The 23621-nt window shown below is 50.2% G+C and overlaps 1 protein-coding gene across 3 annotated transcripts in view; it reads left to right on the forward strand.

Moving 5' to 3' along the window:
• Positions 1–21974, forward strand: part of LSAMP (limbic system associated membrane protein) — a 1043674-nt gene extending 1021700 nt beyond the window's left edge. For 2 of the 3 annotated variants that reach the window (XM_076348934.1, XM_076348926.1), the window contains 2 exons: positions 2259–2294; positions 21837–21974. In XM_076348934.1, the coding sequence (XP_076205049.1) occupies positions 2259–2294; positions 21837–21934 (134 nt within the window). In that variant the 3' untranslated portion in view covers positions 21935–21974. The remainder of the gene's footprint in view (positions 1–2258; positions 2295–21836) is intronic. The other variant, XM_076348944.1, reaches the window with a different exon arrangement.
• The last annotated feature ends 1647 nt before the right edge of the window (positions 21975–23621 follow it).

Genomic DNA, 23621 nt, shown 5'->3' on the forward strand with positions numbered 1-23621 from the left:
CAGAGAAAAGAAATGAAAGCTCTTTCAAATTAGTTGACTTCTGCCTTCCGCGGAGCTAGCCCATCCCAGAGGATAAAACAGGAGACAACAGGGCAGTGCCGCACATCCTTTTGCAGTCCTGCTGGCTAAATTGTCTCAGTTATAGGAGACTGCCACCTCAGCAGGTCCCCTGCCGCATCCTCTGCAGCTTGCATCCTCTGCACCCTTCAGGGAGTAAGGAAACGCGGAGGTGAAGCAGCAGCTGGCAAGGCCCGTGCCAATTAGAAGCAGCAGTAGACAGGATCCCACCCCTGCCTCCTCTAGAGGCTTCAGGTAGAGTTATCTTTTCAGCCCAGCAGTTTTCATCCCAGCAAGAGGCATGTTCCTAGAAGAGCTGGCACTTGCCTCTAACTTGTCATTATTAGTACCCCAGCACAAGTGCTGGCTGTGTGCACATGCTTGCACCCCTTCTCCTAACTCTCTGCCCATGCTTTGTTGTGCCTGAGCATTTGCTTATGGTGGTTGCTGCTAGGATTTGGAGTGTAACTGTGGCCGAAATCTCTCTTAGTGGCTCTTAGTGCAAACCCTGTGTTTTCCCAGGGGCTGTCGATAATGGGGAGACTCAGGAGAGGAGGAAAGTGGTTAGGGTGACAGCCAGATGGGGCAAGGCTGAGACACTGCTAATGAGCCAGGGTGGAGCAATAAAGGCAGCACGCAGGGGTGAGGGGAACAGAGGTAGAGTCCTTGAATAGAAAGCAGCATGATAATGAGGCCGTAGTGCTTTGCTTTAACTGCTTATGCTGTGCAGTCTGCAGCCTGCTGTGCAGGAAGAAGGTAAAGGGGAGTTGAGTTATTTAACCAAACCAAATAACAAGGAAGTCATGTCAGCACAACAGCCTGCTTTTGCAGAACAATAGTCCCCTGTTGCTGCATAAACACAGAGATCCAGGCTAGCCGTGTATTTTCTATGCAAGAGACAATCTCCCTTGTGCCTGCTGTGGATTCAAACAGCTCCATTACCACCATGAGGGCAGGAGATCTGGCAGTGTCACACGGATGGGCCTGACCTGCTACATCCTCATGGGCTCCAGCGAGTCAGAAACTAGCATTGGCCTCCAAATAGCTGGGCCTGGGTTGATCAGAGAATAATAGCAGACTACTGATGTATCCTGCCGAGTTTTGTGTCTGTCAGCACTGATCTTAGCACCGTCCTCACAGGTAAGCCAGCAGACAACTCATTGCCCCAGGCCTATCAGCTGTTGCATAGTGGCATATCTCTACAGCTAAATGTCTACCTACCTATCAGTCCCTGAGTAGGAACTTGTCTCAGTCAGTACGAGGCATCCAGCAAGCTCTGAAGGTAATGAAGGGAGACCCAGTGTTCAGAGTCAGGCCTGGGGGGCTTGTATTCTTGGTTCTGCTCCTGGGTCTGCCAACAGTTCAGCATTGACCTTGGGCAAATTGCTTCCTTGCTCTGTGCATCAACTGCATGATCTGTAAAACGGAGTTAACACTTCTGTTAGCCTCAGACTGAGGTCTCTGACGTCGGTTTCCCTCAGTGTCTGTGCAACTCTTTGAGATCCTTGTGTGGAAGAAGCAAAGCATGAAGCCAGCAGTGACGTATAACAAAGTCCTGCTGTGACATATAATGAGGACGCATTGTAAAAACCCTATAACCAAAACAGCAGGCTCTGCGTACAACTAGAGGTTGATGAGTCTGCAAAAACCCTGTTCCCATCAGAAGACAAAGGCTCAAAAGAAACAGAGTGCCCTTGAGGATTCACCAGGGTGACTGCTCCCATGCTCAGATTCCCAGGGGACCTGTCACTGGCAAGAAATCCATTGTGGAGAAGGTTCTGGGGAGGCAACAACTACCTGTGGAGGACTTCCACAACTCACCTCTCTGCCAAGACTAGCTTCCAGCCAGAGGTGTAGCTAAGAGGAGCTGTAGTGTGATGACATGAGTGGTCTTGAAAGTCAGAGGGGAGATATGGCCTATCAACTCCAATTACCTTCACTGCAGGTGCTTAATCCCTCTTGCTGTGTGGATATTATTTGTTTAGTTTTTCAAATGACTTCTCTCTGACTCTTAGTCCCAGGGGGTGTTGATATGTATTAGGTGTGTTGCTAGCAAAATGCTCTGTATATGAAACCTACTCTAGTTCATTTAATTTGGGGATGGACAACTCCATCAGGTTTGTATCTGCTGCTTGCTTGGTGTGAAAAGTGGCTTATCCTTTTCTCCTGCATGTTGCTTATTGTTTTTTTTCCCCCCTTAGAACGAGTTTTACCCACACTCCCCAATCCTTTTCCAGGTCAGTATATGTTTTATGTTGAAGTAGCTCTTTAGCCGGGTCATTCTCCATCATCCTTATAAACACTTAGAGCTAGGGATGGGCAAAACAGTTCAGAAATGCAGGAAAATAAGGGCTTTCCCTTGTTGTCTACATGTCATTTGTTCCCTTCTGCTCACCTTCTTCATCCTTCCCCCTTCCCCCCTCCCTTTTCAGGGAATGAATCAATTAAACAGCAACAACCTTTAGCCAAGCTTTGAGCCATGACATTGTGTCCTCACCCGGGTCTGGACAGTCTTCAGTGAGGTTCAATTTGTCTGCAGACCTGTTCCTAATATATATTCCAGTCCTAAACTGTCTTTGCCCACATGTTCTGATTTGGATCAAAAGCATAAGCAGACCTAAAATTTTGCAGAGATGGTGGAAGGGACAAGTGAGAAGCTAAAAATTAAATTGCTGCTGGAGTATTTTTTCACTCTAGTTGTGCAAACTATTCACAGTGAAGCACTTTGTTTTCTCATTCCTCTGTCACACACCCCCAAGTCTGCCAGTCAAATAGTGCTGCGTTTGAGGCAGAGAGCATGACAAGAGGTGCACAGTGAGGTGTTACTGTCTGCTTTATTCCAAGGGAAGAAGGTATGAAGGCAAAACAGGGCCTGAGTACTTTTCCTGTCTCGGTGCTGCCCAAGCATGTCTCAGGTCCAGGCAGCGTGGCCCCAATGTCCACACGAGGCTTGGGGTTTGGATGCGACCTTGAGATTCTGAAAAAGTGCAGAGACTGGGGACTTCCAGAAAGCAGGCTACAGCTTTTGAAAGCAGCATTTGGAACTAAATCAACAATAAGGCAGCCAGTCCCCATATTCACTTAAAAAATCTTGGCCTAGGGCTCCGTAGTATCTTTGTTTTACCACCATATGATGAAGGTGCACTCAACTCATGGGATGTTCAGAGGCCTAAATAGTTAATGTCTGTGCAGAGCTTTGGGGTAGAGTGTTATTAAGAACCCATGTTGTTTTGCAAAAGGGCACTTGCCCAAGTAAAGCACCTGCAGGTACTCCCATGAAAAGAACAATAAATGTTGGGTGTTACACTAGCTCCCTTTAACTACTTCGCCTTTTTCAAATCAAGCTCTGCTCTTGGCAACTTATTCAGGCTCAGGATGTAGTCACAATTGCCTATTTAAAAGGCAAATCCACAAATACAATTAAAGAAAACTACCTACAAAAAAAGGAGGGGAGGGAGGGAGAAATCAAGCTACCGTTAAAATTAAATCCCAGAGAGTGATTTGTAAATAACATTCAAAGAGCTGAGAAAAGGAGTAAAGTAGGCCATTGGGAACTTAGTGTGGAAAAATAAATCCAATTAAACACCATTATCGTATGTATTACAAATGAAACTTGTGCTTGGATATGAAATTAAAGTTGCTGAGGCTTTTTGGGATGTAAGGTTTTGAGGAGTTTTCCAATTTTGGGTGTTCTTTTTTTAAGCAGAATTTTCAATGACAAATATTTTTGTCTGATGGAAAAACCAGTGCTCTTTCTTTTTATGATTATTTTTATTATATATCCTTAAATTCCACAGCCAGGCAGTGTTAATTTTTTTCATAGCTAGCCCTGTTTACAGCTGGTTTTGAATTAGTAGCCCATTAAGCTAAATGATAAAGCAAAAACTGCAAGTGAGCAAGGCCAGGATTTTCATACCAAATACCCCTCCTAATCAAGCTGCCAAGGCTGTCCTGCACAGCTTTAGTCAATCCTTTAAAACACTTCCCCCTCTGTCTTTGAAGTTGTTATTTTTTTCCTTTTACTGCTCCCCAGTCTCCTGAGATCATCTCGAAGGACATCCTGGTGTGACATCACTTCTGTGAGGAGTCTCCAGGAATTTGTGGTGCCAAATGCTGGGATATCTCTGGTGACCCAGGACATGCAAAGAGGATTTTGCAGAGGGGGAAAGTAGAGTTCAAATAGACTGGACCTCATTTGTTTTCTGAAAGCCCCTACTAGCTTCTCCAATGTGGGTGTTCAGCACAGATATTGGCGCTTATCTCAACATTTGCTTTTACTTTGCTGATCACCTTCAAAGATAGGGGGCATAAAATGTTCTTGTTAGACCTTTTTCTCCCTATGAGTTGATGTTCTAAGATGCAGTCCTCAGCTCTCAAATAAGCCTCTCCTCAACGACCAGAATCACAGCCTCCTGCCTCTTTCTCCCTCAATTTCCATTTCTCTTTAGCCTTGGTAACACCTCCCTGCCCTGTGGGGTTTTGAGCATTAATTCAAAAGGAAGGCCTTTTGAGATGAAGAGCACTGTAGTCATGCTAAGCATTGCTATCATTAGCTAGCTGCTGTGGAAACATCTTGCTTTCAGGCAGGCTGGAGACTCAGAAGCAGCCCATTCAACTAAACATATGGGATTTGAATTTGATGAGGCAGTGTCCTAAAAGGCTGGTGGAGCCCAGCTGATTTCAGCTCTCAACACAATTGTCCCTGGTAAATTTTCCAGCCCTCCTGATTTTGCAGCCCGGCACTCAAAATGCCAAGAAATGTCTTCTGGGATGATGCCACATCATCGCATCTTCCTGTCTGCATTGTAACATCACGTTATAATGGGATGAGACAAGACCTGGCTGTCACAAAGGAGGCCTTACTGCATCATCAGGTGGCTTTTCAAAAGAATTTTCTTCTGGAAAAGGAGAATTTGCTCATTCCACAGCACACATGCCAACGACAGGGCAAGTGAGATCATTGTTGAACCTCAAAGGGGTCTGTCACAATTATGGCACTAGCTCCATCTCTGTCCTCCATTGTCCCTTGCCCTCAGCCCTTTGAAAATAGACTCCCTCCCCCATGATTAGCACCTATCAGAATGGCTTAGCCAGACTGATGGGCTTCAAAACCTGCGAGTCTTCTCAGGAGATTTGTGATGAGGGTTTACCACAGATTAACCAGGGGCTTTCTCAGCATGGTTAGCTTGAATGCCCTGGGAGCTCTGCAAGGGAGATGCTGTGTTTCCCAGAGAGCAGCACATCCAGAACTGCCCACGGGGCATCAAGCATGCCAGTCCTTGGTGCCTGATCAGACAAAGTCCAGTCATGGCCATCAACAGGGTGGCAAAAGATTTACAGCAGTAGTGTGTCAGTAATTGGAGGAGGGGAGGGAAAAGGAGAACGAGCAGTCCTGTCTTTCTGCCAAAATGCGCACTGATCGGAGAATGACCCTGTATGACTGTAGATCGTAGCTAGTCTGCATTTAGCTGTAGCCTGTGTAGCCTGTACTGTCACTAATGCCTTCATCAGGTGGGAGGGAGCTGGGGGAAGGGAGAAAAGAGGTGTTCATTTGGGTTTGATGACCAGAGTGGGAAGCAGAGAGGATCTTTCTTTCTAATATCCTCTCAGTCCTCTTCCCTTCCTATGGAGATCCTAGCTGTGGAGAAGAGAGCTCATCTGTTGCAGTGGTCACCTCCACCCATCCCTGCTCCCCTTTCGCTTTCTCTAGTGCATGGCCTTGTCAGTCCTGCTGAGCAGGCAGCTCTCCTGTCAGCGGGGTCTGCTTTGGCAAAAGGATGCACATCTGAATATTTTGAAGCTAAAGAGAGGAGCATGGGGGAATACATCAGAGAGTACAAACTGTAAAGGGTTAACACATTATGGGGGTTTGCTGACTAGGCAGTGGTGTGGGAGCAGTCCACAGAAACCAGCCCTCCCAGTATGGTGTGGCCAGCTAAAGATCCCATCCATCTCTGGAGTCCTCTTCACTGAGGCCAGTGCGTGCTTTCTCAGCTGGGCTCCAAGAGGAGGTCAGTGAAAATCCAAGCCTTTGCAGCCTTTGAAACAAACTAGTTGGCAGAGCTGGAGAAACTGTAGCATAAACAGGCCAAAATAGCCAATCTTGTCCTATTGTGATCCTGACGTAGAAACTACCAGCAGAGAAAAATAATGGCCATAGGGACCAAGCACAGGAGGGCATGTTTGGAGCCATGTGCATGTCTGGTATTTCCATAAATTCTCAGGCATTCAGGGGCCATAGTTCAGCTGTACTCGTCACTCTGCAGTGATGTGTGCCTGACTACTAGGAGCATGCCTCTCTCTTCCCTGAAAGCTGGCTGAGCCTCGGGCATCGACACCTGATAACACCCATGACCCTGGGTGAGAAGCACAACTCACAGCTCTCCTTGCTTCATGCTGGTGGTATCCAGCCAGCTTTTCCAAAGAGCTCATTCTCCATTTGGTGAGTGCAGAAGGGGGTGGCTTTGCAGGGTGGATGCTCAGGCAGGCCAAGCTTCTCTTGCTGCTCAGGGTCAATGTCCGTCCCTGCCAGGTCTGCAGGTACTGAAGGCTGGGACCACATTGGGTGCCAAGCCTGCGGGGGTTTCAGGCCAAGGGAACACGAAGGACAAGACAGGGTGAAGGCAGAAGGCCAACATCATATTAATTGTTTCTTGCTATTTCATAGGTACCAGGCAAGGGGTGGCATTGTATCTTATTTTGACCATGTGGTTAAAAGTGAATACAATTGTTACCGTAAGTCGGCAGATGAGGAACTCTCTAAGACTCAATTTGGAGTTTTAGAAAGCAGGCATTCTTTATTGCGGCGCCGGGTGCAAGGTGGAATTTCCACAAATCAAGCACACCTATGGCTAGATCACCGTTACATTTATACACAAGAATTACAAGGTAATACACTCCCAGTTACAATGATTGGTTAGTGATTTACATATAATTATAATATCGGTTGTGTCATTCTCTTCTGTTACTACGCTTGCGCAGGGGAAGGGTCTTCACCTGGACAAGGGTCTTCTTGACCTACGGGTGTATTTTTTAGTATTATAATGAAGGCAGTTCACTTCAGGACACCTTAAAAGTAAGTTTTGTTGCCAAGTTGGCCAGCTAGATACCTACTTTGCCAGGTTGTCAAATAACTCATCCTATATACAATAGAACCCAGGTGCTATATACAATAGAACCCAGGTGCTCTGGTTATGGTCTAGAGAGTCCAGAGAATAGGGACTTCAAGGAACATAGCCCCGGATAACAAGTAGCACAGCACCCATACATAACGCTAACATAAAAACTAACTTACTAAAATCAAGATGTTCTTATAGTTGATTATTTCACAACCAAACATAGAAAGATTCAGTAAAACTTAAGATAATCTTCAACACAATCAAAGTCAGAGGTGATGATGGTGTTTTCCAAAAGGGGTAGTAGGGATGTAGCTGGAAACAGCATCTTAGGGAAAAGAGAAATGCCAAGAATTATTTCTACTACAGCTACTAGCATTGCTTGATGGATTCTTCTGGATAGCAACAGACGGTTTCTGTTTGCTGAGGTTGCTTAAAAAAAAAATAAACCCCAGTCTGCTTCTTCCCCAAAAAAGCATAAAGAAAAGAAACCAGCTTTCTTAAAGAAAAAAGAGAGACACAGGGGGAAAGAGACAGAAATGGCTTTATTGCTTGATCTGTTTCTGTACTTTTTGTTCATTAATTGTAATTTAGATTGATTTATTCCAAAATGAGCCCTAGGTTGCATATATTTGCGTAATCCTCTCCAGCAGCAATGCTGTGGAGAATCCAGCAAGCGAGGAAGAGCAGTAGCAGAGGGTAGGAACTGAGACTGGAAGTCCCAGAAAGATATTCCTCTGAGCTGGACCCTTGCACTGGGATAGGGAAGGCATTTCAAGGTCTGTTTAGTCACAGATGTGGCTTTGCATGCATGCAGAACAGCCCTGCAAAACAGAGGTCAGGGCACAGCAGTTAGGTGGGAGAGTGGAGGTTGGGTGAAACGAGTGGGGGAGAAAACACAGAACTGCACTGCAGAGATTAGAAACAAACCCATGGAAGAGCAACTGCTGTGGAAAATCAGTTGTCCGGTAGGGACACTGATAGTGTCAGCGGTGTAGCATGGACACATTACCCTGCAGAGCAGAGCTCAGGCAGGCTATAACCCTCCTGAGACAGATATCCTCAGCCCAGAGGATACTCGTAGCCTGATACCATCTGTATGTTAGATGAGTTTCTGAAGCCATCAACTGAACCTTCCTCCTTAGAGACAATGAAGGCAACTTATACCCTCTGCACAGCAGGTGCACGAAAATCCTTGCTCTCTTGCTCTCCTTACTTCCCGTGCTGAGCTGCCAGCCGGGCTGACTGGGACCGAAGTGTGGAGGGCAGCAGGGAGGAGGATGAAAAACAGCCACTGTTGTCTTGATTTAATCCTTATGCACACACAAAAAATCCTCCCACCCCTAAGAGAAAATGACCAAAGAGTAATTCCCACCTTCATCCTCCTCCTCCCCCTTCCATTTCCAGTGTAAACCACTCAAGAATTTGCCTAACAAATTGGCCTCCCCTCTGGTAATTGTCCCAAGTGAACAGTCTCTCCATTCACTAACCCATGACGGTAAGTCGGTTTGGGAAGTGGCAGGTTTATCTTCTCGGCTCAGGCACTGCACCGGGCCCGCTTGTAAACCGGTTGCCATTCAGTGTCTGCTCTACTGTTGATAAAGCACATTACACATGGCTGGGCTTGCATGATTAATACAGCTGTCTAAGCGCTCTCTCTAAAAACAAAAACAACCAGGAGAAGGAAAGTGTAGGATTTGGGAGGGAGGGGTTGCAGAGGGAAAAAGCCAACCATTCCAAAGAAATCAGGCTTGCAGAAAAAGCAGAGTGCTCCTGGCAGGCCTTCCCTCCCATGGGCGAGAAGGTCTGTCAACAGAGTTCCCCTGCAAAAGGGAAAGGCCTAGTGGCAAGGTGAGCAAAGGAGAAATGCGCTTGCCCCTTCCCCAGCATCACCTGCATGTCACTCTGCACCCTGGGGAATGAGTGCATGGACAGGAGCAAGGGGTTAGGCCATGGAGAAGGATGTGCTATAACCAGCATAGCTTCAGTGAGATCTGGCCAGGCAGCCTCTACAGTAGGTGTTACAGATATGCATGCTCACTGCTGGACGAGTACACTCCTGAGCCAGGTCACCTTATGCACCATACGTGCACACCCCATGCTCAGAGGCACATCCCACAGTCACTGAGCAATTTCCAGGCACCCTAGAACATCTAAAGGATGAACCGAAGTGGCTGCAGGCATCTTTTCCATTGCCCCAACTCATCCAGCTGAAGGCCAGCTCAGCTGCCTGTGTAAGCTGTAGTAACTTTCCCTTTTTAATTACTGGTATGGGAATGGGCTGTGGGAAGCCACTATGGCTTTCTGCTCCAGCTTTCCCCATGCCTGGGCCAGGCACTAAAGCCATGCTTGCACTGTTAGGGCGTTAAGGTGACCAGGAGTCTCACTCTGGAATTGCACCCACATACACGCATCCATACTTGGATGAGAACTACAGGTGGCACAAAGTAATATTTACTTAGCCCACACGCTTTAGAGACATACACCAGTCTGTGGGCCCAGCTCGACCCCCGTGAAGTCTCTAATTCACTGAAATGCTGAGAGAAGCGCACAGGCTTGTTTATAGTGTTCCCACGATATGCGTTCCATACTTCTTCTTGTTCACAAGCAGCCCTTGACGAAGGCTAGCTGAAACCTCCTCCTAGCTTGTTCCACTCCTGGGCAAGGAGAGATGAGGACAAAGGTTGGTTTCCTCTGAGCTCACTGCAAGGGAGTCCCCAGAGAGGAATGGTGGCCCTAAGAAGACCTCAAGTACAGGTGGGCGGGGGCACCGTGCTGCAGGTACTAGAGGAGAAGGATAGAAAGGGCAGAGGCAGCGATACGACTGGATTTCAGTACCAGAGCAACCTCAAGCATGCTGGTCACGCTCCACCCCAATTTAGTTCTCCTTCTGCTCCAGTCTCCTTTCCAGTGACCCCTCGGTGTGTCCCTCCCTCTTCATTTCTGCTCGCAGCCACTCAAATCTTTCTTGTGCCAAATATCCAGCAAAGCTTGTGGAAAACCATAGCAGGGATGAAGTGGGTAAACAGACAGACATAAAGCTGATGAAAATATTAATTTTTCAAGAGGTTCCAGAGCCTCCGATTAGCAAACCTGCTTCCTAGGGCTGTATGTGCTCTGGCTGAAGGGGGCTGTGCTGTTTGTTCCCTATTGAGACACCAGACTCTTTGCTGGCATCACCTTTGGTCTGCTGTGCCATACACCATATGCTTGAGAGGTGAGCAGGGGAGGGATTGCTGTATCCTAGGGAAGTGGCAAACAGAAAAAGCTCAGATCTTCGCTGTGATGGACCCTGAAAAAGTCTGTGCTATGTATTTATTGGATGTTTTGCCTGGATGAAAATCTTCAATGAATGGTTTGAAGACAAAGCAGTTTTAAGTAACTGATTTTGTATCAGTAGTTTGCCAAGTGTTTTTTTTAAAAAAAATCTCCTCCAGCTGCTAGGGGAATGGAAAGGGTGGGAGAACTATTTTTCAGCTGTGAGAAAACCCTGGAACTTTTTGATAGCTACAGGACGGATCTGGTGATGAAAGGTCTGTGTAACCTTGCAACGTAGGTGGTCTTCTAGCCACCACCAGCCTCACTGGTCAGGATAACAGTTCAATTCTATACTAGGAGTACTGTAAACCAGCTCCAGGATAAATGGCATAAGCAGCCAGCTCTTGAACACCATGACCTTCTCAGAAAGACACTGAGAAATACAATTTCAGGGATATTCTTTAGACCTCAGGGAAGGATGGGTGCGCGCTGCATTACAGAATGAATCTTCACTAAGACATGAGGTATGATAGATGAGTACTTAGTACACCATGAATGAGCTCCAAAACATGGGGAAGAACTGTTCAGTGCTAAAAAAGCATGAGCAAATTCTGAAATACATTAAACCGTGTGCTAAGATTGATAGACACCAGAGACATTTCCTTAATCTTGTTGGAGAGTTGCTGGAGGGCATCCTCCCTAGTTTACACAGTGGTACTTCCACCTCTAGAAAAGCAGCCTATTGCCACTGCAGTCACAGTCAAGTTTTAATTACAGGAGCAGAACTGGTAGTGAGAATGGGGTACAAGCAGGCAATGAACAAAATAGTTTCAACATTAAGAACGGGGAGTGAAAAATCATGTCTTCTTCTCAAAGGGGAGGGGACACACACAGGAAAGTAGTAAGAAAAAAGCCCCGAATGAACCCTAGTAAGTAGAAGCTGCTAATCCCTAAAGCCTCAGAGTAGAGTGCAAAGCCCTGGAAGAAAGAAATTAATAACTTTCAAAGTATGACCTTGAAAATGGAATTAACAGTATTCCTCCCTTTTAAGCCTTCATGATAATAAAGATTTCATCTTCTGAAGCCCTGCAAGAGAGTCAACAGACTAGAAAAATTTCTTCCTGCTGAGGAGCTGGCAAGTGTAAAACCTAAGACCCCTCCAGGCCCCAGGGAGTGAGATGACAGAGAGAGACCTGTATGGTGCGCACCCCCTTTCCCTTTCACCTTCTCCTTCAGAGTTTTTTTTCATTCCTCCCTCATTTTTGGTCCTCTTCAGGAAGCAGGACTCCAGCCTTCACTGTAAGTAGAGTCAGCCTGTCAACAGCATGGAGCCCAGAGCCGCTCAGGGTGGAGAGCACTTGGAAAAACAGCAGGCCAGCTCTACTTTTTTTGCCATCAGTCCTTCCTTCCCATCACAGACAAGTCCTCCTAGCCTGTCCCATGCCTCCTCGTGGCCTCACTTCCATTTAGAAACTCATGGGGGCTGATTGTCCTCTTACACCAGGTTTTACCTGGCATTCTTTGACAGGATCCCAAGGGCAGATTCCCCAAAGCAAACAAGGAGCCTGTAGCTCTCTGATGCCCTTCGAAACGTCTGTGAGCTCTCCTCCATCAGCACTACAGATATGTCAAGCCCTGGAGTCTTGTTAATGTAAATAAGAGAAAAACTGGCACCCACTGTCTCTTTTCCTATCTCCATTTTGGTTTACTCAGATGATGGGACCCAGGACCCAGCAGAATATTCTAGACTGGCGAATGTGTGTGTGAAACGTGTAGACGGGTGGGTGATTTTTTTTCCCGCTGAGTATGGACCAGAAATACATCTGCTTTCTACTTGCATGTCAGATGACCCTTTTTAAAGGTCTGTGTTGGGAGGCATAGGTTCAATTTCTGCTGGCGGTGATCATGTTGCTGACAGCATTTGGAGGCATGCCTCTGTGCAACCAAGAGGACTTGTGGATTTGCTTACAAGTCTGATCTAGTTTGCCTGTTCAGCAAGGGTTACATGGCATGGCACAGCCTCTATCCCCCTCTCTTACGGGCCCCTTCAGGGGTGCTGTTGGTGTTGCAAAAGGGAGCTGGAGGAAGTGAGGGGAGAGAAGGGGGAATATCTGTGTGGAGGAAGTAGAACGGGCTAGAAACTTTACCACCACTCCCTGCAACCTCTGCTTCTTGCTGCTGTAGCGGGTAGCTGTCTTGCTTTTGATGGGGATGACCGACCAGCAGATCAGATCTGCCCCCCAAAGCAGTTTTGCCAAGGGTGCTGCTGCGTAGTGGTTGTGGAGAGATGGGGATCAGATTCCGTGCCACAAAAAACATGGCCATGTTGGGCTGCCTCAGGCAAAAGTGGCTGAGAGCATGCAGAGCTGGCGCCCGCCCTTTAGCACGTTTTCCCGCGGGTGTGCAGCCGCTAAGCCCGAGCGTCGCTGCCGAGCAGTGCCGTTCCCAGCCGGCGGCTTGCCGGGGGTGGAGGGGCGGGCCGGGTGAGCGCCCAGAGTTTCGTTTTTCCTTGGCCTTCGGCTGCCACCTCGCGGGGAAGAGGCGATTTGGCGTCAGCGGCGGCTCCCCCGGCCCGGCCCCGCACCCCCGCGCTGCAGCTCCTGCCGCGGGTTTGCGGCCAAGCAAGGCAGGAGGGAATCGCAGCAAACGCCCCGGCCCTGCTGCTGGGCGGCAGGGACGCAAAGCAGAGCCGCCCGGGTGTGTGTGCCTACCAGGGAGTTTGCGCAGGGCACCCGGAGGGCGAGTGTTGTTCGCCTGCATGCCACAGAGCTCGCAGCACCCCTTCACATACTGCTCGTGCCCCCTCTCATACCTCTTTGTTGGCATTTGAGCTTCACCTGGCACCCCATCCATGCCCAAACAGCTCTGTAGGAATCCCCACTTTGTCTCCTGTAGTTCTGACCTGGGCTGGTACTGACTCCTTGCCTTTGCATTCCTGGTACTATCTCCCTCTTCCCATAAACACCATCATTCCCCTCTACCTGCCTCTCTCCCACTGTCCCTGCTTCCCTATGCCTGATCTGGGTTTAATTTCCTCTCTTTATCTCCCCTTCTCCCAGGACCTGTTCTTGTTACCTGTCCAACCTGCATGCTCACATCAGCTCCTACATTTCCCCATCCTCACCCTGGCTGACGTCTCCTCCTCTTGCCCTCTTCAGAGTCCTGAGCCATTGCCATTTCAATTGAAGACCTTCCCTGGTATCGTTTCCTGTGCTGTAGCCCTGTGTTGGTACAAGTCTAAGGCTCATCATATCGCCTCAGTCCATATTAACCCCTTTTTATATCCCTCATTACAGCGGCCTTTTCCTATGCCTCTGACCTGATACAATCCTCCTCCCACATTTATCACCTCATGCAGCCCCCAACCCCGAATGGGCACTACAGGCTTTGTGCGGCCAACACCAGCCATGAGGCAGGGCATGTACAGTGCTACCGAGCATCCTCCTGACCTTGGCCACTGCTGCCGAGGCTGTGCATTGCAGTGCCTTGTAGCACTATAAATTCAAGGCTTGAAGGCAGGGAGAAAAAGGGCCCTTTTATTCCTCCCACAAAAGTCAGACCTCGGAATTCTGCTCCCCTCTTGGTAATTTCTGCAGCTAGCCTCGTCTCTGGAGGTTGAGCCTGTGCCAACCTGTGCACGGAGGATGCGCCACTGGAGTCTCAGTTGCTTAGGCCTTAGGGGGCATCATACCAAGTCTTCTCACAACTAAACCGTGCTCCCTTCAGCTGCTGCATAGCATCCACTGAGGGCTCAGTAATAGCTGGGCCCCAGGTTTGGTGGGGAGACTTGCAGCTCTGCAATTCAGGACCTGAGCATTCAGTGGCCACCAATCTCTTGACACTGGGTAGCTTCTTAACAGTTTCCTTGACAAAAAGCTCATCTCTCTCTTTCCTAGGGAGATCTGAACACACCCCCAGCTAACTCTTCCCACACTGAGCAGCTTCCTTAGCCCGGCTCTCCTGTAGTCAGCAGAGGAGACTGCAGAGCAAGGAGTGACCGAGACAGTTTTAATCTAGCCGGTTCAGGTAGTAATTAGTAACGGGCAGTGTGCTGGGCTTTCTGTTAATGCCAGGGTCCTAAAGTCACAGGAGAACATAACACCCAAATTTAATGTGTGGCCATAATATCACTGCTGGCAGCTGACTGCCGCTGTGCTCCTTAAAAGTTGAGGGAGGTTGTGGATATGGAAGTCTTCAGGCAGTCCAGAAGTGACTGGACAAGTTCATGGAAGAAAAAAATGAATCTGTCAAGGAATTCAGCTTCCACTGGCTTGGGATGACTCTGAAGTGCCTGAGGTGGGCCAATATGATGCCATGCTGGCCATGTGCTCCTGGCTGGCCCCCACCCAGCGCCTGCAGGGGACAGGACTGAAGGTTAGACAAGACCCTTGGACTGACCCAGTAGAGCTGGTCTTTTCTTGTATGCTCCTCTTGGAGACTGGCTGTTTTTGAGGAAGAGAGCAGCTCTTGGCTTTGCAATCTTGCTGTGGTTTGCTGTGAACGTAAGCAGCACCCTGCTTTTCCTCTCTCCCTCCACCATCTCACCCAAGCCCCACTACCCTTCTTGCCATGACTTTTCCTACACCCTTCACAGGAGTAGAAGCAGTTCATGAGCCATGACGCACACACACACACACATGCGTGCGCGCGCGTGCGCACACACGCAGCATTACAGCTATACCATGCAAACTAGCATACATACCCACGTCCTCTATAGTGACACCTGGGCTAGCCTAGCTTGCAGCCCTCTGGGGAGGAGCAAGTGTAGCAAGCCCAGCTGAGCTGTGCCAGTTGTATGGGGGGACTTAAAACCTGTGAGGGGCCAAAGCACTGACCCACTGACGTGGGCCTGGGAAAGTCATTCAAGACATGTGAAGTCTGTGGGGACCCCCTCCCCAAGGGTGTTGGAGGCAGATAGTTTCGTGTAGCTATTTACCTTTTTCTGAAAGACCAAATCTCTGCACTGTTGCAAGGCTCTGAGCCAAAGCATCAGAACAGAAAAATGTTCTGAGGGACAGTCACTGGCTTTCTTTTTTTTTTTTACCATTAAAATAAACATTTTCTTCCTCTTCAAGCCTTGCTCTCAGGCACAGCAGAAGTATTTTGGCTGCTGCTGCTCCACTTAAAAAAAATAAAATCAGCCCAAGGCAAACACCCAGCATGGGATCGTTGCACCTGCCCTGTTGATGCTTGTAAAGTGCTACGCAAACATAATGGGAAAGGTCAGGCAACCTTAGCAGTAGCAGGTGCTGCTGGCCCTGCATATGAGGCTGGTAAAGCTCTCGCAGCACCGCCTAAGCAGCACACAGCACGTGAGAGCATGCAGCAACTCTTCCACCTCATGCTGTGTGGAAGGGTTTGCCTGCAGGAGGGTGAGGCACCAGGTAAAATTGCTGAAGTCCCATGTTGAAGGAAGGGCCTTGCTGCCCCTTCCACATCCCCACTCGAAAGTATGGGGATGTTCTCCCAGAAGTGTCAGACCCCTGGAGCCTCTCTGTGCGAGGCTGGTGCACGGGGCCGTTACACACAGGTGGGCAGGAGCAGCGAGGTCACGGTAGCACGGCTCTGTTTTTCCCATGGTTAAAATTAAGGACACAGCTAGGGTTACCCTGCCTTGGGGAGAGGGGTGGGATGGGGGGGCTACACGTGGTCCCCTTCAGCCCTGAAAGGGCTAAAGCTCTCTAAATCTTGGCCAAGGCTACCTTGTGCCGTGACACTAATGCAGATCACCCAGGCTGAATGCATGGCACGGACAAACCCTCAGAAACACGGGGTGCAGTGTCCCGTGAGGCTGTTGCAGCACAGTCAGGCACTGTGGCAGGGATCCACCTGCATCCGCACCGGGTGTCTAAATGTCTCACTATTTGAAGCAAGGAAGAGAAGTGCAATTGGTTTGCCCTTGCCAATTTTCAGTCTGTTCCTTCTTGATTTGATTAATGTGATCTGACTCGGTTAGCTGTTTGGGGTCTGGAGTCCCTTAAGGGTTTATTTGTGAAACGCTGCCAGATAGCCATATTAACTCCTCCTCATCATCATCATCATAAACCCAATTTCCTTCCCTGGCTGCGGTGGAAGAAAACTCCCTTCAAAGCTATTGCGTGGTCACAAATTTCGCAGTGCTGCCAAATTGCAGGGGAATGATTAGCCCGGGAGATTAGCTTGCAGAGCAAATTCCCAGAGCACAGGGAGGCTGCAGAGAAAGCGCCACTCGTTTCCCAAAGCCCCCCGTGCCCGCTGAAAGGGTCTCTTCTTGGCTTTTAGCACCAGGGAGCGCGGCCTTCGCTCAGCGCAGAGGTGGCCGAGCCCTGAGCCGAGAGCCAGGGGCGGCGGCTTAAGTCCGTGCCCAGGCCGAGCCAGGCAGGGGAGCGCGGCCGGGTCGCGCAGGGGTCTGCTGGGGCTCTCGCTGGCTCGCCCCGGGTCTCCCAGCGACGTTCGCTCGCTGCGGCGGCGGGAGGAGCGGGCGGCACCGGGCGGCCGCGGAGGCGGCTCCGCGGGGCCCGCTCCGCGGGGCGGCGGCGGCCGCCAGGGGGCGGCGGAGACCGCGGCGCCGCCAGCTGCTGGCGCGGCTGGCGGGGGGGGGGGGGGGCGAGGGGTGTCTGTGCCTGCGGGAGGGCGCGCGGGGGGTGTGCCCGCCTACGTGCCTGTGTGCCGGGGGGGGGGGGGCTGGCTGTGGGCATGGGGGGCAAGGGGGTGTCTGCGCGTGCGTGGGTGTGCTGGGCGTGGGCGTGCATGCCCACGTGTGCATGCACATGCGTGCACCTGTGCGGCTGGGTGGGCGTGCTTGCGGGTGGAGCGGGGAGTGTGCGGGTGTGGGGTGTGGCGGTGCGTGCGCATGTGTGGACATTCGGCAGCGCACGCGTGCCCCCCCTGCAGCGCGCTCCTCCCGGTGCAGACATTCACCCCTTGGTATGTGGGTGCCTCAGCTCCCACATCAGCGGCACACACAGTCCACAGCGCGCGCACACAGAGAACAAGTCATGCAAACATGGGCCATCACTGCCAGACAGACTGCAGCGTGGCAATACTGAGGTGTGGCTGTGAAACAGACCGAAAGTAATAGAATCATAGAATCATAGAATCATTGAGGTTGGAAAAGACCTCTAAGATCATCGAGTCCAACCGTCAACCCAACACCACCATGCCCACTAAACCATGTCCCTAAGAGCCTCATCTACACGTCTTTTAAATACCTCCAGGGATGGGGACTCAACCACTTCCCTGGGCAGCCTGTTCCAATGTTTCACCACTCTTTCAGTAAAGAAATGTTTCCTCACATCCAATCTAAACCTCCCCTGGCGCAACTTGAGGCCATTTCCTCTCGTCCTATCGCTAGTTACTTGGGAGAAGAGACCAACACCCACCTCGCCACAACCTCCTTTCAGGTAGTTGTAGAGTGCGATGAGGTCTCCCCTCAGCCTCCTCTTCTCCAGGCTAAACAACCCCAGTTCCCTCAGCCGCTCCTCATAAGACTTGTTCTCCAGACCCCTCACCAGCCTCGTTGCCCTTCTCTGGACACGCTCCAGCACCTCAACGTCCTTCTTGTAGTGAGTGGCCCAAAACTGAACACAGTATTCGAGGTGCGGCCTCACCAGGGCCGAGTACAGGGGCACGATCACTTCCCTACTCCTGCTGGCCACACGATTTCTGATACAGGCTGGGATGCCATTGGCCTTCTTGGCCGCCTGGGCACACTGCCGGCTCATGTTCAGCCGGCTGTCAACCAGCACCCCCAGGTCCTTTTCCGACAGGCAGCTTTCCAGCCACTCTTCCCCAAGCCTGTAGCGCTGCATGGGGTTGTTGTGGCCGAAGTGCAGGACCTGGCACTGGGCCTTGTTGAATCTCATACAGTTGGCCTGGGCCCATCGATCCAGCCTGTCCAGGTCCCTCTGCAGAGCCTTCCTACCCTCCAGCAGATCAACACTCCCGCCCAACTTGGTGTCGTCTGCAAACTTACTGAGGGAGCACTCGATCCCCTCGTCCAGATCATCGATAAAGATATTGAACAAGACCGGCCCCAGTACTGAGCCCTGGGGAACACCACTCGTGACCGGCCGCCAACTGGATTGAACTCCATTCACCACAACTCTCTGGGCCCGGCCGTCCAGCCAGTTTTTGACCCAGCGCAGAGTACACCTGTCTAAGCCATGAGCCGCCAGCTTCTCGAGGAGAATGCTGTGGGAGACGGTGTCAAAGGCCTTGCTGAAGTCCAGGTAGACCACATCCACAGCCTTTCCCTCATCCACTAGGCGGGTCCCCTGGTCATAGAAGGAGATCAGGTTGGCCAAGCAGGACCTGCCTCTCATGAACCCGTGCTGGCTGGGCCTGGTCCCCTGGTTGTCCCACTCATGCCTTGTGAGCGCCCTCAAGATGAACCGCTCCATAATCTTCCCCGGCACCGAGGTCAGGCTGACAGGCCTGTAGTTCCCCGGATCCTCCTTCCGGCCCTTCTTGTAGATGGGCGACACATTGGCAAGCTCCAGTCGTCCGGGACCTCCCCTGTTAACCAGGAATAGAGTCAACTGAAAATGATACCATTTCCTTCACAGAACTTCACTCAGAGATGAATATTTTATTTTATTCTTACATTTCACTCTTTTTTTTTTTTAAGTTCAGAGCAATTAGTCCTCTCCAAAGCCTAAATTCTCAAAGTTTTCAAGATTTGATTTTGTGATTGAACTATAATCTTCGAACATTTTTATAATGCGATAGTGACTGTAGCATGTGTTTAAGACACAGATTACACGCAGCCCCCAGGGTTATGTGCAGGGGCTGCAGCGGCTTTGAACCACGCTGGGTCCCAAGGCTCCAGGTCAGCTTATCACGCTGCCCGGCACCCACACAGCTACACACGGGCCCGCTGGTGCAAACAACTGCTGGTATTGGCATGTGGTGTTGTGCAGAAGATGATCAGGCCTGCACGTGTAGGGGCTTCTGCGGCCAGCTCCACCACCTGACTGGCACATGCAGGGAACTTGGCAGGGAAACATGAGGACGTACAACTTGCACCATTTTTCAGCTGTGGAGATGGGAGTCTTGGCTTGTCAGATATCCTCAAGCTTACGCACACAAGCTCAAGCAGAGCAGAAGCTGGTGTGACCCTCTCCCAAGTCTTTCATCACACCGTGCCTTGTGTGTGTCCTCCCTTATACATACTGTATTTGCAATACCACACCGTACGGTACCAAACCATACCCCTACCCCACCCAAGCACACAAACTCCAGAGCCATGCACTTACACGTATTAAGGCAGCAGTACCCAGGCAAGGCCAAGCATACCTATCCCTCTGCTGTGCTAGGTGTGTGTTGTGTGCCTCCACAGCCTTTGCTCTGATTGCATGTGCACCCTACAAAAGTGGCAAGGAGGGGGCTGGTTGCCACATGTATGTGTTACATACATGTCCATGTATGTGTTAGACAAATAGTATTTTGGCCAAATAGTAAAAAATGTGAGGGCTGAACACACCCTGCCTGGTGTGTTCTTGATTATTTGCTGGGCCAGAGAAGTCGTGTTTTGGGACTTTTTCACTGCCAACATGGGATGCAAATGGGTCCCAAACATCCTCCCCCCAATCATTTGACCATGAAAGATGCTTTCTCTGACACATAGGTCAGGTAAGTGTAGTAGCTGAACTTGAACTTGTTCCTGAGCTCAGAGGGGAAAATAAGTTCCTGTCACCCAAACAAGGAGTGAAAAAATCAGTGTTGTAGGATTTGTGTGACAAGCCACAGAAGATGAACAGGGAATAACTGGAAAAAAGAAGCCATGGATGGAATATAAATTTTCCACACAATTCAGCACATACTTGCTTAATAATGAAAGAATAGAATTGGGGCACAAACAGCTGATCTAGTAAGTGACGGCTACATTAGGAAGAAATCACACAAATGGAAGTGGTACAGAATTTCAGGGGCTCTGGGGACATCCTTCTTGGATTTGCTGCCTTTTAGTCACCAGCTAGAGTTTAATAGCGACTGTGCGGCTGAGCAAGCCTGTGGCACCCGTGCTCTGCCCAGCAGAGAGGGAGGGGGTCTTCGCCTGGTAAACTCTGCAGGTTGTGAGAGGGAGAAATTGCACTTCGGTCCCATGGGGCTCTCCTGAACAGGGGGCTTTTTTTTTTTGGCTCCCCCTGCCATTAGAAATAGCTCTTCTTGGTAGTAAACATGTCTTCTTTCTTCCACAGCAGGATCGGTCCCAACATACAGACTCATTTCCATCTTCACACTTCAGCATCTTCCTGCACCCCTTCTGTGTAAATCACCGCCTATACATACACATGTGTATGTGTACACATACATGTACATATGTGTATACATATATGTGTACATGTACATGCATGTGTACATGTACATATACATGTACATATATGCGTACACCTATGTGTACATATGGATGATGAGCATGCATTTGTGAAACCACAGCCACGTACACCTCCCTGCCCCATTACAAAGAAAAGGCTGCCAAGGCTTGGTATTGCAGGGTGAATTTAAAACAGCATCGCTGCCTTTAAAGCCATCCAGAAAAGGAAACCCATAAATGCGAGGATGAATGAGACGATGTCAGGAGTGTTAGCACTTAATATTCCTGGAGCGAGGCTGCATTATTTGTTGCTGCGGCAGAGCGCTCCTCCCTGCCTCCTCTGACAGACCCCTGTGCATGCACGCAGACACGCATGCAAGTTCGTTACCCACCCTTATGAAAAATCACCCTCCCTGGCACACCCTGCACCCTCACTCCATAGCTGTCATGCCACAGGGCTATAAACACAACAGTGAAGCCTTCATCCACCCCAATTAAGAAATAATTGCGGCGCAGCCCCTGGGAGGGGAGGTGTCCGCTGGTTGGGCCCATGTTTTATTGATTGGACCACTGTGATGAATCAGCCCCCGTGGAGCCGGTGTCTGGCTGCAGACAGGCACTGGCCACCGCGCAGAATTACAACGAGCCCTGGCATCCCAGGGCCACTGCCGGGAAGGTGACGGAGTGGGGAGGTGCGGGGCTGCTGGCTGGGGGGTGCGCCGTTCAAAGGTGCGAGCCATGCCTCCACACCAGGTGGCCAGCAGCTCCCAGCCACAGGCACGGCGAGGGATGGGATGGGGTCGGCAGCCAGGGCTGAGCCTTCCCGCTTGCTCCAGGGCCTGTTTCTCCAGCCTGGGTGTTGCTTAGGGAAAGCCCCATGCCGTCAGAGCATTGGGCGGGAGGGGAGGATGCTGAGGAGCTGGCAGGCAGGAGCCTGCGGTTGGGCTGAACGGAGGCTCACCTAAGCGGGAAGGCGGCTGTGCCTTGCAGTCCCAGCCCACTGCTGCAGGAGCAGCCTGGGAGCAAAGCGCCGTGTTCCTGTGTTACCCCCGCCTCACCCATCCGCGTGTAATCTTGTCCTCTTTTCTCTCCCTTCTCGCACCCTGCAGGACCCGGCACAGGGAGAGTAGACAACGGCTCCATGAGTTTGGCCGTCCCACTGTGGCTGCTGGCAGCGTCCCTGCTCTGCCTACTCAGCAAATGTTAATACAAATCAGAATTAAAAATAATAATAATAATAATTAAAAAAAACCAACACGACAACAACAACACCACACAAAAAAACCCCGCGTTATACAGGAGACAGAGCGAAGAGAGGGGAGAGAGAAAAAAGAGAGGGGGGGGAGAGAGAGGACTGTTTCTTTCACAACTTTTGTGTGTTCAGGAGCGAAGAGGGGGGGGAGAGGAAAAATTACAGCAAAGAAGACTCAGCAACATTTAATCCAAAACCTGACAAGCCGGCTGTCAAGTCACCGACCGTCGTAAGAGGCAACACGAAGCGAGGGAAAGAATGGGGCACCAGCAAGGATCGTGTCGCCGGAGGATGCTGCAATGTAAACAATCCAACAAAACCCGCAAAGCCAATTGAACAGAAGACCCCTTTTCTCTTCTCTCCTCCTTCCTCTTTTCCATGCTCCCTCACCTTCCTTCCTTCCTTCCTCCTCTTTCTTTCTTTTGCGGAAAGAGGTCTTTGCTTCGGTGTCTATAGCCACTTAACTTTTTGGATGCCCTGGGTCATGTTTGTGAGCTGATGCTCAGCCAGTTCATACTTTTGAAAACAAAAAAAAAAAAGAAAAAAAAAGCCACAAACCAGAGCAAGTCACCTGAAGCTCTCTGCACACTGGTGTCCTGTGAAGAACCCCTTCCACTCTTCACTTCACCCTGCGCTCCTGTGCACCCAGCCCTTGCTAAACACCTTCTTTCCTGTCCCCTCCTTCATGCAACATCACGCTGGCTGGCCTGAACTAAAGCTGTGTCAACTCTACTGAAAGCATACTTTTCTTTCCCTTTTTTTTAATCCTCTTCCTCTCCCCCCTCAATCCGACCAGGTGTCTTTCTCTTTCTCCCGTGTATGCCTGTGTGCGTGCGTGCATGCGTGTATGTGTGGCTCTCGCTCCGTCTTCTCTCTCTTTCTCTCTTTCTCTTGCTCTCTCTAAGCATGCAAAAGGAACAGTCCATGTGTACATATGCTCATCCTGCTGTAGATAATGTCCCGCCTTGTAAGTGTGAGACAAGATGCTGAGAGATCACTCAGGCAGAGAAGAGGAGTGAGGAGAGAGGGGCAGCTGCAACACAGGTTCCCATGGTGTCCCCTCTCTGGCATCCTCACTGGCTTCTTGACTCCTGGCCACCTTGCTTGCAAGAGTCAGTCTGCACCCTTGTTTAGCCTTTTTTTCTCTCCCACCTGCAACCTGCCAGGCTTTCAGCCTTCAAGTACCAGCATAGCACCCCCTGCTATGCACGAGTGCTTGCACACACGCGTGAGGGTGTGCACACGTGTGCATTTGTCCAAATAAGCAGAAGAAACCAGGACTGGCCTGCAGCACTACGGAGTGCCGAGTGCGGCCGCCCACTCCTCCTGGGGAGGGGAGGCTGGGCTGGTGGGATGTGAGCGATGAGACCTTGGACACCACCGAGCAGCCATTCCTGTAGGTATAGTGTGTGCGTAGGAATGATGCCTCAACGGGAAAACCACAATCTGGTCATTCCTAACCATTTTGGTAGTCATGCAAAAATAGAGCCAATACCCTTTTTTGTTGTTGTTCTTACTGTCTTTCCTGTTATAAAAGGAAACATGCTATGTAAGGGTGAGAGAGAGCGCGCGCGCGCGTGTGTGTGTGTATTATACACTACTGCTACTACAAAGCTCACTTTGCAAATTCCACGTTTGAAAC

The sequence above is a fragment of the Aptenodytes patagonicus genome, chromosome 1 (genome assembly GCF_965638725.1).
Source record: "Aptenodytes patagonicus chromosome 1, bAptPat1.pri.cur, whole genome shotgun sequence".
Taxonomy (NCBI): domain Eukaryota; kingdom Metazoa; phylum Chordata; class Aves; order Sphenisciformes; family Spheniscidae; genus Aptenodytes; species Aptenodytes patagonicus.